Source organism: Mus musculus, chromosome 7 (assembly GCF_000001635.26).
Source record: "Mus musculus strain C57BL/6J chromosome 7, GRCm38.p6 C57BL/6J".
Classification (NCBI taxonomy): domain Eukaryota; kingdom Metazoa; phylum Chordata; class Mammalia; order Rodentia; family Muridae; genus Mus; species Mus musculus.
Window position 1 is genome coordinate 118816624 of NC_000073.6, and position 18845 is coordinate 118835468.

Sequence of the window (18845 nt, forward strand, 5' to 3'; positions counted from 1 at the left end):
ACCTACTACAGAGAGACTCTCATATCCATATTCACTGAGGCCTTGCAATGTGGTTTTGATGTAATGGAAGAGAGAGAGTGGGTGGCCTAACCAAAACCCACTAGTCCGTAAACTAAGTTCAAAATACAATGTTAAAAAAATTTCAATAAAATTTTCTTGTGGGAGTGGATAGCAGCACTGCTCCCAAATTTGTGTCACTTAACGGACCTCACAGTGCAAGGCATGGGACACTCCCTAGGAGAGACTGTTCAGGGAGGCCCCAGAGGTCTCTAAAGCCACACAGGCTCACCAGTGCTCCCGCTGCCCATGTAACTTCATGGTAAGGCTGTTGCTGGAGACACCTCACTGGCTGTGGATACAGAGAAACTGATCTCAAACTGACCTGGAGCCTTCCTCTCTGCTGACTAGCTTCCATAGTGCTAGAAGGATCTATGTAGGCTGCTGTAGGAGAAAAGACCTCAATGGTCTTACTTTCCACTGCACTGCGCATGCTGCAGTACTGACTGGCTATGGGTGCAGCTATGGCTGCTGTGGGTAGATTTGAGGCCTGCTCCACAGAAGGGGGTTTCTGTTAGTTAAATTTGTTGTTTGACAATCTGATGCATGAACACGGTGTATTCTGCTTTCTCTCACCCCACCTGCTCTCATTCCCTTCTTTTTTTTTTTTTTTAAGATTTATTTAGTTATTATATGTAAGTACACTGTAGCTGTCTTCAAATACCCCAGAAGAGGGCATCAGATCTCATTACAGATGGTTGTGAGCCACTATGTGGTTGCTGGGCTTTGAACTCACGACCTTCAGAAGAGCAGTCAGCGCTCTTGACCGATGAGCCATCTCTCCAGCCCTCATTCCCTTCTTATAACTTTCACTTTTTTCAGTGTACTTTTAAAGAATGTCAGTGCCAGAGCTTAGTTCATATGCTATGTCTCTGGTAAGCCGTCTTCAGTTCCCGCCCTCTGATCTCTGAAGACGACAAAGCAAGGCCAGCTCAGTCCTCAGCCTGTCTCTGATCCTCACCCTCTCTTATTGCTTCCCAACCTTTGTTACTAACTAGCAAGTAGGTCCTTGCTGCCCTGCCTGCAGATCGCCAAGCCACAAGGCCTTACTCTCAGTGTGCTGTGGTAGCAGGGCTTCTGGCACAGTGTCCACCTCACCCGTGTCCTGAAGGTGCTTCACAGATGAGTGGGAACTGCATGGAAACAGGAGTGGATGGTTCTTTTTTATAGAATCGCGGGCTGGCCTCTTACTCACTTGGTAGCTGAGGATGACCTTGAACGTCTGACCCTCCTGCCTGCCCAGTGCTGAGACTGTAGGCATAGGCTGCCACACCCAATCCATGAGGTGCTAAGGATTGAGCTCCGGGATTTGGGTATGCCTGGATCACTCTACCAACCTAACTGCATCTCTAGCCCCAGATTGCAAGACAGTGGTAGAAGAGCCAGGCACGATAGCCCGAACCTGTGACCCCAGGACTTCACAAGCTGAGGCCTGAGGGAATCCTGGTTCAGGCTAGCCTGGGCGGCAGAATAAGCCCCATTGAGAAAGGACAGTAAAGACCAATGGTAGCAGACCTCTCAGAGCGAGAGCATAAATCGTGACCAGTGGCCTCTGTGAGGCAGACAGCCCCACCCAAGCCTTCTGTAAGGGACTTAGTTTTTCATTTATAGTGAAATAAAGCGCAGTGGGGCCTAGCATATGCTTCAGCCTGAGGGCATATTGGTTGGAGCTGCTGTGCAGGTCAGCAGGAGGAACCTGAAGAAGCGTAGAGCAGACCCCACGGCAGGGCTACTGCTGGGAGCTGGTGGCTTCTTTGCTCAGGGACAGGCGGCAGCTGGACACACAGTAGGTGGGTTTCTGCATTCCCCTCTCTAGAAGGTGAGAAGCCACTTTTGAAGGAGAAAACTGCTTCTTGTCTGTCACTCGCTGGGCTTTCAGCATCGGTGTGGAGTGCCGCAGTTGTAACTCTTGTGAGGAAAGCCTTGATTGCAGTGGATGTGACTGTGTCCCCAACCCTGAGGACTCTGGTCAGAGCTGGAGCAGTTCCCAGGTGGGCAATGTTATGAAGCCACAGGGAGTGTGGGGACTAGGGAATAAAGTTACTGATGGAACCTCAGAGAGGCACAAGTGAGTCTCCACTCCAGCCATGGCCTCCATCCTCTTGCTGGCCTTTCTTGCTCATTTTTCATATGCAAAACATTGCACCAGAAATGAAGATGCGCATAGAGCCCCTGCTGTAGTGAGGGAGAGCCAGTCTGTTGACTGTTAGTTCATAGGGCAGTTTGTAAAAAAATGTCTTTCACTGTGTACCCGAGGACTCTTGGAGCAGAAGGGAATGAGTTGTCTGAGAAGAGCCAAAAAGCTTCACAAAACAGATGCACTGGGAACCTGAGAGGGCCGGGTGCTCACCGTGTCCTGGAGGCCATCCTAGAGACTGAACGCCTGACACAGAAAAGGCCTGGAGGCCAGAAGCAGGATAGTCCCTTCGAAGGGGTGGGAAGATGGAATTTAGAAGATAGGCCGAGTCCTTACTGTAGAGAGTGCCAGACTCCCAGCAAACAGCTCATGTTGTTCTCTCTGCATTACTAGGTTGCATAGGTTGTCTTCGTTTTATAGGTGAGAAGGAAGCTTGTGGTTTGCACATGACATCTGCTACGTGGCTTCGTCTTTCATGGAGGCTCGAAAGCACTGCTATTAAGAGCAGTCCCCTCATAACAACACATACTTTCCTTCCAAATCCGAAACGCATGTGGTACTAAATGCCTGTCATCATAGACTGCCTGTTTGATACACTTGTGAAAAACCCTCCATATGTGTGTTTATATGGTGTATGTGCGGTGCAAATGCATACATATCATGGTGTGTGGTGTGCATATGAGGTCAAAGGACATTTTTTTTTTTCAAGACAGGGTTTCTCTGTATAGCCCTGGCTGTCCTGGAACTCACTCTGTAGACCAGGCTGGCCTCGAACTCAGAAATCCGCCTGCCTCTGCCTCCCGAGTGCTGGGATTAAAGGTGTGCGCCACCATGCCCAGCTGACATTCTTGTTTTGAAGCAGGGTCTTTTGCCAACTACCATAGAAGCACTGGCTGGGCTATCCTGCTGGGCTTTGCACCGGGGCTAGAGAGATGACCTCAGGTCTTTAGACCTCATAAACCAGCACTTTATCTAAGGTTTCATTTCCCCAGGCCTGGGTGGCTGTTGTTGTTTGGGTTTTGTTTGGTTTGGTTTTTTTGGAGACTGTCACAGTAGCCTAGGCTGACCTCAAACTTGCTCTAAAGCCAAAGATGACCTTGAACTTCAGCTCCTTCCCTCCTTGTCTCCCAAGTGCTGAGGTTGAATATATGAGCTGCCATGCTTAATCCATAGTGCTTAGGGAAAGCTAGGCTTGCTACTCACAGACACAATGCACAGCCCTCTGGGTGCTTTGCAGGGAGGACACACAGTCCCTACACCTGCCCTGTCCCGCACGTAGGAGGTAACTTGGGAGCCAAGCAAGCTGGGCTCAGTGTAGAGCTCTGGACACTCTTGGGATGAGAGAGAGAGAGTGTAGATTGACACCCTTTGGAACGTTGGTTCGGTGATGATGAAAATTGGAAATAATTTGTATGTCTCCAGCGGACCTCCACATTAAATATTGATGTCCAACTCGAACGGAAAGGGCATGTAGCCGAATCCGTGTGGCGAAGACAAGGTTGTATTAAGCTGTCAGTGGTAACAATTAAGCCATAATGAATATGCCACTTAAATGTCTCTAGGCATCTGTACTTGTGTAAAGCTTGCTCCGTTTTGGCATCATTGAAACAGTGGCCCTCGTGTCGCTTTAAGAGCAGAGTCTGTTGCAGACGCGCAGGTGGCCAGTAACAGGATTAAACCTCAGTGGCCGGCTGGCCCCTGGACCCTGTGGCCTTGCCAAAGGCATCTTCATGTTGTGGTTGCAACACATCTAGTTTTCAGGACCTGGTGTGTGCTCCTGTGAGTGTGAGTGTGTGTGTGTGTACATGCTTGTGTCTGTGAGTGTGTAAATGCACCTATGTGTACTCTTGCATGTACAATCCTAGGTCAGTAACAGGTTTTGTTCCTCCAGAGCCATTTACCTTACTTTTTGAGGCCTGGAATTCATTGATTCTGCTACAGTGGCTGCAGTGAGCCCTTTAAGGGTGGGGGACCTGTGTCCTATATCAGATATCCTGCATATCAGATATTTACATTACAATAAATAACAGTAGCAAAATTACACTTATGAAGTAGCAATACACTTTTTTTTTCCAAGACATGGTTTCTCTGTATAGGTAGCCTTGGCTGTGCTAAAACTTGCATCCCCAGCAGGTGGAGGCTGAGACAGGAGGATGGCTTTTTTTTTTTTTTTTTTTTTGGTTTTTCGAGACAGGGTTTCTCTGTGTAGTCCTGGCTGTCCTGGAACTCACTCTGTAGACCAGGCTGGCTTCAAACTCAGAAATCTGCCTGCCTCTGCCTTCCAAGTGCTGGGATTAAAGACATGTGCCACCACTGCCCGGCTGGATGGTTTTATTTTAACCTAGGAGTTTCGATCCAGTTCAATCTGGTCAACATAGTGAAGACTCCCATCTGTTAAACATTTTAAAAGTTACAGTTTTGTGTTTTGTTGTTGCTGCTGTTGTTTTGTTGTTTAAACAGGAAATTGGATGTTGACAGGGTCATTTCAGCTCTAGACTGAAGAAAACCTGTTTTCACTTGCAGACATTTTTTTTTTAACTGAGTTTTGTTTGGGGAAGTCTCCAGACATTTTCTGTATGGGGTGCGGTGCGCCTTCTGGGAATGGAATAAGAATTTGCCTTGGAACTTTTGTGCCTAGCCCTTAAATAACCGAGTTCCTCCTTTAGATAGGAACTGGGTGTGGTGAGTGAGAGGAGCCAAGGACAAAGCTGCTGCCACTTTAATGGGTAATAATAGACATTGTGTGGGCCACTCAGCAGCACACACATACACAGGAAGATAGTAACGACCATGTGGGGCAGTTTCAGGTCCCCCTGCGGAGTGCTCTGCTCTGGAGCTTCAGAAAGTTTTCCAGGGCAGCAGAGTCACCGGGCGTGAACTTCTCTGCAGGAGACAGACAGACATGGTAGAGTCCTGGCACCTGCCTCTGCTGGGAGGTCTGGGAAGCCCGGGAATGTCAGGTGTAGTTTTGGTTCTTTTGTCTTTTTTATTGTAGTCAAGTATACATAACATACAACATAATTGAAACTAATTGGGCTAGATTTCTTATATATTTAGATTTTTCTTTATTTTTGATAATTCCGTGCCCCTATTTTCCCCTCTGACCCGATCCTCCTTCCAAGTTTTAAGTCTGTTTGATTTGTGTTTTGGTGACCACTGAGTTGAGGTAGAATTACCCATATGTACATGGACGTGGACGCTCACTGGAGCATGGGGAAGCTCTCCTCGCAGCTATCAGATGCCAGTAGCGTCTCAGTGAGGCTCAGGGCATGGAGGTTCTATGCTGGGCTCTTGGCTCCCTGTCTTATGAAGGTCTCAGGCAGATAGCACAGCTGCTGTGAGTTTCAGTGTGACGGACGGCCACATCTTGTCCAGAAAACAGCATCTCCCAGTGCCTTTCCCCATCTTCTGGCTCTTGTATTCTTCCTCTGGGCCTCGGTGGTGGTGGTGGTGGGGGTTCAGTATAGATGTTTTCTTTAGGCCGCGTGCTTGGCCCCTTTTAGCACTAACCAGCTATGCATCTCTCCACTGACTGTTGCCCACTGCCACACAGAAGCTTCTCTGACCCGATAAGCAGGTCTTTTGGCAGAAAGACAAATGATTAGAAGGCATTCTGACAGAAGAATCATTTAAGAAAGTAAGAATAGCAGATTCTACTGTAGGGTCTGTGTCCAGGATTGTAAGAGACATGGAATTCTTTCCTGTGCAACAGTCTTCAATTTTTTTTTTTTTTTTTTTTTCCGAGACAGGGTTTCTCTGTATAGCCCTGGCTGTCCTGGAACTCACTTTGTAGACCAGGCTGGCCTCGAACTCAGAAATCCACCTGCCTCTGCCTCCCGAGTGCTGGGATTAAAGGCGTGTGCCACCACGCCCGGCCAGTCTTCAAATTTTATTTTATTTATTTTTATTGTATAATTGTTTACAGTGTGTGTGTGTGTGTGTGTGTGTGTGTATACATGTCACAGTAAACACATGGCGATCAGATCAGATGACAAAACCCTTTCGTGTTCTCTCTTTCTACCATTACATGAAATCTCAGGAATGGAGCTCAGGACATTGGGCATGCACAGCAAGTGTTTTTTGCACACTGAGTCATCTCACTAGCCTGAACACTATTATTTTAAATGTACAGTGCAGCGGCATTAAAACCATTCATAGTGTTGTCTAATAACACCAGGGTCCTTCAGGGTCTGAGCCAGGCATCTCCAGATTCTTGGCATTTTATTTAAGAAGAAATAAGGGAGACTCGTTTTTCTGTAAGGGTGAGGCCGCTGGTGGGTTGACCACCCCACAGTGAAGGCCATGTATGCAAGAGTATCCGGGCAGCCCCAACTGTATTTGATGGGTTCAAAAACCAAAGAGAACACAAAGCTGGGTGGATGCGGGGCAGGGGGAGATGGATCTTGGAGAAGTTGGGGAGTAGATGAATATGAACAAAATACCTCGGATGAAATTCTCAAAAACATTAATAGAAATGGGGACGAAGATGGAATAAAGGTGCACAGATTACAGAGCAGCAAGAACACTGTCTAAAGTGATAGTACAGGCTGGAGAGCTGGCTCAGCGGTTAAGAGTACTGACTGCTCTTCCAGAGGTCCTGAGTTCAAATCCCAGCAGCCACATGGTGGCTCACAACCATCTGTGATGGGATCTGATGCCCTCTTCCGGTGTGTCTGAAGACAGCGACAGTGTACTCCTATACATAAAGTATATAGCACATAATGGAGGGAATACACTGTCAAGACTGACAGGGAGCTGTAAGGATACTCAGTGACACAGGCTGCTGTTTGGTGCCTCCTTTTATGGGGCTCAGGAGGAGGAGTGTGGTTGTTTAGGCACTAGTTTTTTGGGTGGTTCTCTATTTTGATCGACAGATTATGCTATATAACCATTCTCCACTGCCTGTATCCCTTCCCACCCATGATGCACCCGACTTTAATCATTTGCATGCCCAGTTATGCATAGGCATAGGGTGGTAAATGGGATTTCCCGCTGAGGACACAGGTGGCCTTATTGCATACGTACAGCTTAAAACTAGCTCAGGCCAGATCCACCTTCCTGCTCTCCCACCTGGACATAACTAGAGTACGATTGATGCCACTAGGTGCATCATTTGGAGAGCGGTGTGGGCTGCCAGGTGCATTAGTAGAGGAGGGGTTGGTTTGTGCAGAGGCCAAAGCAGATGGAGTCCCAGGTAGGTAAGCTGTGCTGGCCTGCCCCAGTGTGGGGGTGCCGGGAGAAATGACACACTGAAAACGTTCTTAGACACTCGGCCCTAGCGGAGCAGCAGAAGGATCTGCCTTTCTCTAAAGGGGAATAGTTTCCTTTAGAGACTTAGAAGATGAAGCAGGCTAAATTCAAAAGCACCTTCCTTTTTCTAGCCCCATACTACCTCTGTCCTCAACATGATTGAGGTCAGCTGCTCCCTTAATTCTAGCCCAGAGCTTGGAACAGGCTCCTGTGTAGTAGTGCTAATTAATTAGCCCATGGGACCCTTGGCCACTTTTATGACATCAGCTCTGCTCTCCATCTTCCCCCTGAATATTCCTGGTGCCCACCAAAGTGCCCTGTGCTGCTGCAGCGGCTGCTACTACTGCTTAGTAACTCGGCTAGTTAGGGATGTGGGCACCAGCCTGGCAGGGAAGCTTCCAGAGCTCAGCTGCCTCACAGGAGGCTCCACGATGAGCCTCTTCACGCTGTGTTTCCTTGAAAAAAGAAGATAAGTTAGCCACCCCCTCAAGTTCAGGCACAGGATTTTCTTGTTAACCACAGCCCTTTGTTCCTTGGGAGGCCAACATCTGCCATCAAGCCAGCCCCTCAGGCCTGCAGTTGGGGTTCCTGCTTTAACCCAGGATTCTGCACCCTGCTGCGGCATTCTTGCATGTCATTGGAAGTCATTTTCCGGTAAAAAAGTGACCTGGTCCGTGAACCCGTTTGATGTGGCTAAGCAGTGGAAGGGTTGATTTCTCAGGCCAGTGCTTGCCTTGAGGGTTTTTATCACGGTCAATACTTTGGCAGGTTTACAAAGAGCTCCCCTCTCTACCTTCCCCAGAGCTCTGGTCCTCCCACTCCCTCCTCCTCTCCTCCTTCCTTTCTCCTGGCTTTGGAAGCCCTCTTGTTTTACAGGTTATTTCATATCTCTCTCAAATGTCTCTACTTTTCAAATAATTCTCTGGAAATGTTACTTGGTTGGAACTCTGGAGCTTTGTGTGTGCTTGCGTGCATGTGTGCAGGTGTGTGTGTGTGTGTGTGCGCACACACACACACATAGATGTGTATTACATGCATTCATTCCTTCAGACAAGTCAGTGTGTGTTGGCTTATTTTTCCAGCACAATATTTCTGGGTAGCCTCAGATGCCTTGGATCTCATAGCCCTGCCTCACCCTCTTGGGTGTGGGATTTCAGGTTTGCCCCACAGCATCTATCCTCCTGCTTCACCCGTTTGAGTATAGGGTTACAGGTTTGCACCACAGTGCCTAGCTCAGTGGTTATTTCTTTGTGCAGCAAGAGAATCAGTCCAGACTTGAAGCAATAGCGCTGTCAGCCACTCAAGACCCTTCCACCTACACAGGAATGAGCTGAGTCCCGCCTCACTTCACACCTGCCTCATTTCCCAGGTTTGAAATGGTCTTGGTGACAGTCTTTCCTTACTTGTGGGCGTAAGGACTCATTGATCCAGACCAGTGTAGGTGCTAGCTCAGGTCACTATATATATGTGTGTGTATATGTGTGCTACGTATAAATTCATGTGGGTGTGTGCACATGTGTGTGTGTGTGTGTGTGTGTGCACATGTGTGTGCATGTACACCTGCTTTGAAGCATGTGTGGCATGTGTGTGGAGGTCAGAGGTTTATGACCGGTGTCATCTTTCACCACTGGCTACCTCTTCTTTTTTTTTTTTTTTTTTTTTGAGCTGGGGGCAATCCCTGGGCCTGGAGCTCATTGATTGGCTAGACTGGCCATTCATCAGGCCCAGGGATCCTCCTCTTTTTGCCTTTCTGGTACTGGGATTACAGACATACCCTGCTGCACTCTGCTTCTATGTGGGTACAGGACATCCATACTCAAGCCCTTGTTCTCATTCAGCAGATGCGTCATGGGTTCAGTTGTCTCCTCAGTCCATTTCTTCAGACTGACCATAAAAGGCCCCCCCTCTGTTTTAGTTCTTCAGTCTGAGCCTGGTTAGCATCTAGTGTTTCCTGGTTGCTCTAGTCAATAGCAGCTCCTTATCCATGGTGGTTTGCAGAACCTTCTGCTGGGCTTCCTGACTAAACTGAACCCTCAGGTTGTCTGATCCCCAGTAGGCTAAGGAAGGCTCTAGCCTTGAACTTTTTGCAACGCTTATCCCTACTCTTGTCTTGCAGCTGATGCTTTCTTCAAAGCCGCCATCGGCCTCGTTCCCGAAGTCCCAAAGACGATAAGCATCGATGGGAAGCTGCGGCCGTCGGAGCCCTTCCTACTGGAATTCCTGTGCAATTTCTTCTCTACCTTATTGATTGTGCCGGTATGTTCACAGGAGCAACAGGTGGTTTTCACTCACCATGCCTCTGCCTCCTGAGTACACTCAGCCCTTAGTATTTTATCTTACGTATGTGTTTGTCAGCATGTATCTGTGTCCTGCATGTGCCTGGTGTCTACAGAGGCCAGAAGAAGGTATCATATACTCTGGGACTGGAATCACAGACAGTTATGAACCACCTTATAGGGCTGGGAACTGAACTTGGGTCCATCTGTAAGAGCAGCCAGTGCTCTTAACTGCCAAGCCATCTCTTGGTTATTTCCAACCAGGCGTGTCTTTTAGCTGATTCAAGGTCTGATAAGTTGACAACCAAGATTAACCAATGATGTAACCCTTACATCATCTAAATGGAACCATGGTTTCAGCTTATGTATCTGGGTTGGGGGAGGTACTACTATTCAGTGCTCTGTACTCTACACTGCCAAGGCTAGGGTGTAGTGACCTTGGACCATGATGGTGACAGTGGGCACCAGCTCTTTCTCCCCTTGGCTCTGCAGGTTTGGGGGTTACTTATGTGTGTGTCCTGTCCACAAAATGAGGGTGATCTTGTGCCAGCTCCCAGTGTTCTGATGAGGACTGGGTAAGGGCACAGAGTATAGCCACCCAGGGAAGCTCTTAGGTGGCAGGATTCTTTGGAACCGGAAACAGTAGACATTGGCTCTTTGTGGTTGTGAGAGATGAGCAGTCATCCCTGGGGCCCTTTTGGGGCTAGGGGAGTCCTGTAGTAGGATTCCTGGAGGCTTCCCATAGCAGGGGTTCTCAGCCTGGTCTTGGACCTGCTTCCTGACAGCAGTTTGGATGAAGAAACGAAATGGCATCTCTGTTTTCCCAAGTGTCTGGGTCCGTTTACCTTTCACCTGATTGTGAGCTGCACACAGAGAGCCTCGGTGGTCACGGCAGCGGTTGGGGCTTTGTCACAGAGAGACGTGAACAGGCATTCTGTTACTCCGGTTCTGGTGCAGAGGCTGTTTCTTCTTCTTTTCTTTGTTGTTCCCGACCACCTGCCCCTTCTCCTCATCTCCTTCTTCTTTCCCCTCCCTTCCCATTTGTCTCATCCCATGTTTTGTGAGCAGTCTTTTGGTTTTTTGGTTTATTTTGTTTTTACTTTTGAGAGTCTCACTGTGTAAGTGAGGCCATCTGAAACTCAAGATTCTCTTACTGCAGTCCTCCCATGCCGCATGCTGCCTTCATGCAGTCCTCCCATGCGACATGCTGCCTTCCTGCAGTCCTCCCATGTGGCATGCTACTTTTTCTTCACCAACACACGCAGCACCTGCCTTGCTTGCTTCTGAAAGAGTTCAGGCTGCTGCTCTTCTCCCTTCCTTAGAAAGCACCATGGTAACTCTCCCCACAGAGCGTCCTTAGGTTTTCACAAAAGCATTGGGAAAGTAGCCGCAGAATTGCATTGCTATGACCATGTTCCCTTGAAGCCTCGGGTGTCTTCTTTGCTGATTTACAAATAACAGCCCCAGGAATCTATAGGCTTCACCTGGCAAAATTGAAACCAAAAACTGCAAAGCAAATATCAAAACAATACCCCAGAAACCCTTCCTTGAGACGGCTGTGCATCGGGGTTGCCCTGTTAAATGCACACTCCTGGAGTTCACCCTTGAATGTCTCTCTCAGGAGGTTAAAACTGGCCCATTGGAGGGCACTGCCCTCAGTGGTTCAGGAGGGGCCACTCCCAGGACTAGACCGGGAGATGTGTCATGCCAAGTTTGGGCTGTGCAATGACTCAGCACTTGCTGGGTCCCAGGTTTCTTTAGGGGTGATGAAATACTCTTCAGTCGATTGTGGCGACAGCCACACAACTCTGGATGCAGGAACAGACATTGAATTGTGTGCCCTGAATGGGCGTATTGTTCCCTGTGCGGATTATGTATCTCCATCAAGCTGAGAAAACAAAAAATGACTCAGCAGTGGGCTCTCTCTGTTCAGATTCCAAGTTCTCAGAGGGGAACCAGGAGGCCCAGCCACAGACCTGCTCTGGGGGAGGCTTTGATTGTCCTTTGTGGCAGGCAGCATCCTGGTGAGGGGTCAGGTGGCAGAGCTGCAGGGGCTCCCAGAGTCCCTTCCCTGGACACCTGCTCACCGTGCTCTGCGGTCAGTGCCTCCTGTCTGTCTGACCTGGTTATTTGTCCTATACGTAGAGCCGAGGACAAGCCCAAGTTTCTAATGAAGCACTTGATGTTGATCGTGTGGTGATTTGTCGAGGTGCCTTACCGCCTGCACACGAGCTTCCCACGTGCTGCAAGCAGCCAGGGTCTCTCTGAAGGCCTTCTCCTCAGAGTCTCAAACTTGGGTCAAGCTCTGGGGCCTTGGAGATGGTTTTGTAATTCCTCCAAGTCTTACCTGTCATCTTACAAAAGCATGGAAATGCCTACCTCGCAGGACTGCCGCCTTGCGGGTTTCATACTTAAGAACGAAAGCATGCTGTAAGCCAGAGCCTCCCTCCCTGGGGTTACACGCTGGTGACCAGAGGGCAGAACCCAGCCAGCTGCCACACTTGCTTCCTCCGGGACGATGGAAAGCGCTTGGAGTTTTCCACAAAAAAAAAAAAAAAAAAAAGCTGAAGCAAATACAGGTTTGTGGCTTCCCTTGAGGACTCAGCTCCTGCCATTCACACTGGTGTTCTACAGTCTGTTCAGATAGCTAGGGCTGGGAGCAGCTGCCCCAAGCATGCAGGGTGTGCATCCTCCATTCCAGATGCCAACCTGGCACAGAGGCATTGAGAAAGCACCTTTTGCCATGAGTAGGACTTTGTTGCTTTTCCTGGTGTCAAAGACTGCACTTTGGTGAGATCCAGGCAATGAAGATCAACTGCCATCTGAGGACTGAGGGTACATGTGGAGGTCAGAGGTCAACATCAGTATCTTCCTTGTTTTTCTTCCTTGTTGTCTCAGTTCTTGAGACAAGGTCTCTCAATGAGGCTGGAGTTCACCGGTTAGGAGAAAACGGTTGGCCAGCAAGCCCAGGGATCTATCTCTCATCCCCAGCACTGTACAGGGAGAGGTACGCATTGCTCACGGCTTTTCTGTAGATGTTGGTGATGTAACTCAGGGCCTCGTGCTTGTATAACAAACACCTTACCTACTCAGCTATCTCCCCATTTTGGTCCCAGGAGCATGCATTTATTTGGTGCTGTGCCAAAGCCCTTCATGGGCACTTACATAGCCTCTGAGAATCCTCCCTGAGCTTTGTAAGGTAGAAATTAGTGAATCTGTTTCTCTTATAGAGATACCTAGACCTGAAAAGGTTGCGCCTGGGGCTGTAGAGGTCGTTGGCAGCAGAGCAGGATTTGTCTCCTCCAGGGTCCTTCACACGTGATGTGAGCCCAGAGAGTCTGCCGTGCTCTGTTCACTCAGGACCATCAGGGCTTAGCAGCTCTTCATCCCTCCTCAGGAGAGGTAGCATTAGGACAAAGGCACCTCTCACCTGCTAGTTTACATTCTGTTTTCAGTGGCCAGCATCCAACCTCTGTCTAATATATTGAATAGAAAGTTCCAGAAATGTATATGTTTTCAACTCTGTGCCGTTCTGCATAGTGTGATGACATGTCACCCCATCTGGGATGAGAGTCTTTGTGCAATGGATCCGCCCTGTGTGTGCTGCCTGCTTTTATCACCCTCTGATCACCTGTCTGTCAGTGAGTGCACACTGCTTTTACCTCAGTGCCCAAAGCACAGGAATAGTGATGCTATTCTACCTTTTAAATGTGTGTGTGTGTGTGTGTGTGTGTGTGTGTGTGTGTGTGTGAGAGAGAGAGAGAGAGAGAGAGAGAGAGAGATCAGATGAGCCACAGTACCAGGGTTGGATTTTGCATGAAAAAGCTCCCCCTCCCTTGTCCTCCTTGTTCAGCCTGGTTCCCTCTCCTGTGACAGCTTTGCGTGTGTTTTTGTGTGTCTTGGGAGGGGGTTACTGTTCGAGAGTTTGATTTTACTACGATAGCAGCATGAAACATGAGCTCTACTCTTAAGTAAGCTTTCAGAAGGGCTGTACAGCCACTGACCTTACATAAAGTGGTGTCCAGGAGATCTTGGGTGTGTTTTCGTTTGCTTAACTGAAGTTTAGGCTTGTTGGTCCCTAACTCCCCATTCTTCTTCCCACCCTTTGTAATAGCCATTCACCACTAATTAGACAGTTTTAGATTTCTCTAAATGAACTCAGGCAGTGCTTGTACTTGTGATTAGTCTGTTTCGCTTAGCCTGAGTTCTCAGGCTTCACTCATTTTATCACGTCCTACAGACTTTACTGTTGAAGGTTCCCCACCTTCCGCTGTGTGCATAGACTTCTTTTTGCTATGCATTCATCTGCAGAAACCGTAGGTGGTTCCCACACCTTGGCCATTATGACAGTATTGCCATATCATCCAGGTAGGCTAGCATCTCCTCCAGAACCTGGATGGACACCCAGGCAGTACTGGTTGTTCATGTAGTAGCTACAGCAAGCCGAATGACTGGGGGTACTCATGGGCCCCAGAGAGGAGTTTAATTGTTCAGGGATATGGAGTGGGTGCCTCTCAGTTTTGATTGACAAGATTGGATTGTGTAAATTTTTGCTCATGTGCCTATCCCTTCCCAGAGAGCATCATATTTTAATCATATGCATATTTGATATGTATGGTCAAAAGAGTAAATAGAACATTTTCCCTAAAAGTTCACTTAGGGGAGAGTTTGTCTTTTTTTTTTTTTTTTTTTTGGTTTTTCGAGACAGGGTTTCTCTGTGCAGCCCTGGCTGTCCTGGAACTCACTCTGTAGACCAGGCTGGCCTCGAAGTGCGCTACCACGCCCGGCCACTTTGTCTTATTTTGCATGCAACTAAGGAAGTTTGGGCTTGATGGTTCTCTACCATTAATACCTTGATAGAAATTATTCACAAAGCGGGGGGTGGACACTACAGGGACATCTTAGTGCCTCACTTGTGAGGGTTGGGTACTTTTGTGGTTTTAGGAGTTGCTGGGACACATACACCCGCATGCATGCATAAATGCACATGCGAGAGCGAAAGCACACACACACACACACACACACACACACACACACTCAGGAGTCACCAAGGAGGAGTCCAGGTCCCTGCTGGTGACTTTGTGAGGATGGTGGGAGGTTCTACCTGAAGAGCAAAGGCAAGATGAGCTCCCAGGTGGTTAGAGAAGCCATGCACAAGAAGGTAACTTACAGCTGAGATTAGAAGGAAAATGAGCTCTTGGTGCAAGGTGAGAGGAGAAGGCTTCAGGGCAGGGACCACTGTGTAAATGCGGCCTAAAGGGAGGATGAGAATCCACTGGGATTTATGAGGCCGTGCAAACCTACCCTAGGAAGTGAGGAGACACAGGCACCTGCTCTGACGACCTCCTGTCTGCTGGGGCCGTCTCTCCTCTGTCTCACCTTCCCATCCCAGGGCCCTTCTGTCCTGCTATGCTCCCAGCCCATTGGTGTTCTGGCTCCTTTGTGCCCAGCTCTTGCTTACATTCTCTTAAGCATACTTCCTTCTGAAGAGCCAGCTAGCAGTTCATAACTATGCACTCAAAACACGGAACTGAAGTGGACAGTAATCCACAGAGAGGTGAGAGGTCATCGGCCCATAAGTGACCCTGGCAGGACTCACATGCGCTGTTGCCCTCTTTGGTGCAGCACCATGGACATAATCTGTCACCTTTTTGGTTACGAGCTGAAGTTCGCAGAAGTGCTCACCCCAAACCATTCCCCGAATTCTGTTGCCCATGGCCCCACCTCTCTGAAAGTTTGTTCATTGTTCTCCCACAGGGCGGGAACATGAGCGCTGACATGAAGTTCCTAAAATATTCAGACCATGATCTATTCCCAAGGCTGATCCTTAAATTAAAATAATGTATTTTAGTATCCACGTAGCCGAACCAGATAGCCTAGTTAGAAACAGCTGCATGCAGAGGAAGGCGGCGGTGAGCTGCAGCTGGGACCGACTAGCAGGCAGCCTCGCCTGGGTGGTTCAGACGTACACAGCTCACGTTGTTTGGGTGTCTGAGCATCCTGCATCCTCTTGCTGATACAAGAAATACAAAAAGGGCTTCCTGAGCCAGTGAAATGGCTCGGCAGCTAATGGTACCTGCCACCAAGCCTGAGGACTAGAATTCAATCCCTTGTACCCACCTGGTAGTAAGAGAGCGCCAACTCCCTAAAGTTGTCTTTTGATCTCCACATATGCCCTGGCATGACAGTGTATACCAACACACACACACACACACACACAAATAAATGTAATTTTAAGGGAGACTGGCTTCCTAGCCATGGAAGAGGATGTTCTTGATTGGCAAAGCTGTTACCATTTAGTTGATACTGGATTGGGACTTATACAAGGCGCATTCTTTACTGTTCAGCTGTGAAAATACCAGGTTATTTTGCACACTAAGTAGTCAGTGCTAGGAGAGTGGCTTCTGGAGACTCGTCTGCCTTCCAGCCAACAGGAGACGCAGCCTGCAGACCAGAGTGCCTGAGGACGGACACCCATGCTCAGAGCCTATCATCTCAGGATTGATCCCCAGCCATGCTTTGCCAATAGCCACACCCCTCCATTGCAAGGCTGCATCTTGTGGCAAGCAGCCTCCAGCTGCAGGTCTTCAGGTCTCAACAGTGCCCTTACCTGCACCTTATTCTCCCTGTTGCCTGGCCCCATGCTGCCCCCAGCTGTGCAAATAATCGTCCTCTGCTCCTCCTTTTCTTAACCTGTTTGAGTGTTTCCTTGCCAGGACCCAGTGCTGCGGCTGTGACCAGGGTTGGTGGGGCCAGCTGGGCATTTATTTCCTGCAAGTAAGGCCTCTAGGTAGTTTCAGCAGAAGAGCCACGCCTTGGGAATGGCATTGAAGCTGCCCACCTTTTTGCATTGCAGCCCTTTTTGGAAAGATTCTGGGTCGTGTCTGAGAAACACACTTGGCTCTAACTTTGCGTGGCCCCTTGGGTCTTCCCTCTTATTGACGGAGCCCAGATCAGCCCTTGCTGTTGGTGAGCAACCTCAGGAGTGGGACTGTACTTAAAGTCGGTGCAGTGGCTTCTGCCATGTCATCTTCTGAGGACCCACAGTATCTTTTTGTAATTAGGCATATGCGACTTGCTTCTGCCACTGCCCATGGCAGATAAAGGAATAATCATGGAAGCACAGGCCATTGGGCTGACAGGTGATTGCCTGTTGTTCCTTGGATCCAAAAGTGAGGCTGCTGCTCATGGCTCCAGCCTGAAATCTCTGTGCTGTTTGCCTAGGCTCATGCTTGGCCCTGCTCTTACGAAGCAATGGGCATTGTAATCCGAGCGTCTGCTTAGGGAAGCGCTCGGTTGGTGAGTGCTTTAGCTGATCTGCTGGGCTTATCTTGTCATTTTTTCCCCCTCGACACCAGGATCATCCAGAGCACGGAGTCCTATTTCTGGTTCGAGAACTTCTCAACGTGATCCAGGACTACACCTGGGAGGACAGTAGTGATGACAAAATTCGAATCTACACCTCTGTCCTGCACCTGCTGTCTGCCATGAGCCAGGACACCTATCTTTACCACATAGACAAAGGTAGTAGCATCCCGGCCAGCCCTCAGCATGCCCCTATTTCACGGACAGCACAGGGGCCGTCTCACCATCTCTTGTGTTTGTGCGCACATGAGTTGCCTGGACGTACTTGTGTGAGCGCAGGTAGAGGCCCAGCTTGGCCCTGGGAGTCTTCCTAAATCACTCCTCCCCTTATTTTGAAGACAGGGCTTCTGACTGAATCTAGAGCTCACCCACCAATCTAGCTAATCTGGTTGGCTAATGGGCTCCAAAGATTTGCCATTCTGTGCAAGCCCACCACAACCTGCAGTGCAGTGTGACAGGCACACCTGCTAGGTGTAGGTTTTACATAGGAGCTTGGGTTATAGGCTCAGGTCCTCATGTTTGTGCAACACATTACCCACTGAGCTTGTATCTCTAGCCAGGGTCTCTTGTAGTCTGGCCTCAAACTCAAGTTATAGCTGAAGATGACCTTGACCCCATCTTGTTTGTTTGTTCTCATTCTGTAGCTCTGGCTGCCTCTGTGTCCCTAGACCTTGAGCTCTTGATATCCCCTCCCTCTGTACGCAGAGTGCCAGGGTTACAGGCATGTACCTCATGCCCAGTTAATGCAGTGCTTGGGCCTCACACATGTTAGCAAGCCCTCTGTCAGTTGATCTATCTCTTAATCCAAGAGTCTGTATTCCTGAGCCACCTTCTATCCCCAACTTAGACTCCCCAGGAAGAGGCCTGGAGATTTGTAGGCTCAGTTTCTCCTGGTGGTAGAAGTGGAATTCAGGGCTTTATATGTGCTAGGCAAATCCTGGGCCATGAGCCATCTGCCCAGCACTCCTCTGAGTATATGTGTGCACGCGCACGCAGGCTGAGGAGTGCCATGTGCTGCGATTGCAGAAGCACCCTTGGATCAGGAGCATCATCACAGGCTGCCCTCACCCCACTCCGGGTAAGCTTTGGCATGAGTTCTGTAGCCTGAGCTTCAGGGAGTGTGAAGGCCCACACAGTTCAGATGCTGGGAGGTAGGAGGCAATCTTGTTCTCCGACCTGCCCAGTCTGTTTTGTCCTTGGTGGCACTGGTTTGAGATAGCCTTCCTGTGAGATGTGAGATAGCCCTTACACATACCCCTCTCACCCCCTCCTCCACCACGGCTCCTTTTCTTTACTTTCTCTAGTTGATTAAACCCACAGGGCCTCAAGTTGGTCACACAATCTCGACTGATTCCAGATAGCCAGGAGGATAGAATGTATGTACGTTGCCCTCAGCTGAAATAAGTGTCTGAGGTCCAGCCTGGGCTACATAAATCCCATCTTAAAACAAACACAACCCGTGTTCAAGTCTTCTGTACCTCTGATGTTTTGTTTTTGCTTTTCAAGCAAAACCTGGAGAGAATATGGGACTCTCTTGTCTTGAAAGCAGCAGCCAGAGGGGAACACAAAGCATCCCCGATGGTTCTTTCCTTCATTTAATTATGCACAGATCTACCCATTTGCTCTACCAGAGTCAGTGCAAATTACAGTAGTATGGAGAACAAAGGAGTATAGTTTTAAAAGTTAGTTCCTGGGAGACTATAAATTAGGAGCTTCCCATAGCTACATGACCCTGCTGTGTGTAGGGAGGGGCTCCACTC

General features: G+C 48.9%; 1 protein-coding gene and 1 non-coding gene across 4 annotated transcripts in view; both read left to right on the plus strand.

Moving 5' to 3' along the window:
• Positions 1–18845, plus strand: part of Vps35l (VPS35 endosomal protein sorting factor like) — a 101314-nt gene that overhangs the window by 76446 nt on the left and 6023 nt on the right. For all 3 annotated transcript variants that reach the window (XR_378273.2, XM_006508212.2, NM_027815.4), the window contains 2 exons: positions 9561–9700; positions 17079–17244. Coding sequence is in view for 2 of the 3 variants with exons in the window: in XM_006508212.2 (XP_006508275.1) it covers positions 9561–9700; positions 17079–17244 (306 nt within the window). In the remaining variant the exon portion in view is untranslated. The remainder of the gene's footprint in view (positions 1–9560; positions 9701–17078; positions 17245–18845) is intronic.
• On the plus strand, positions 15942–16055 carry Gm26147. Its single transcript, XR_003947154.1, has one exon. It is a non-coding gene; the product is annotated as a small nucleolar RNA SNORA24 (small nucleolar RNA).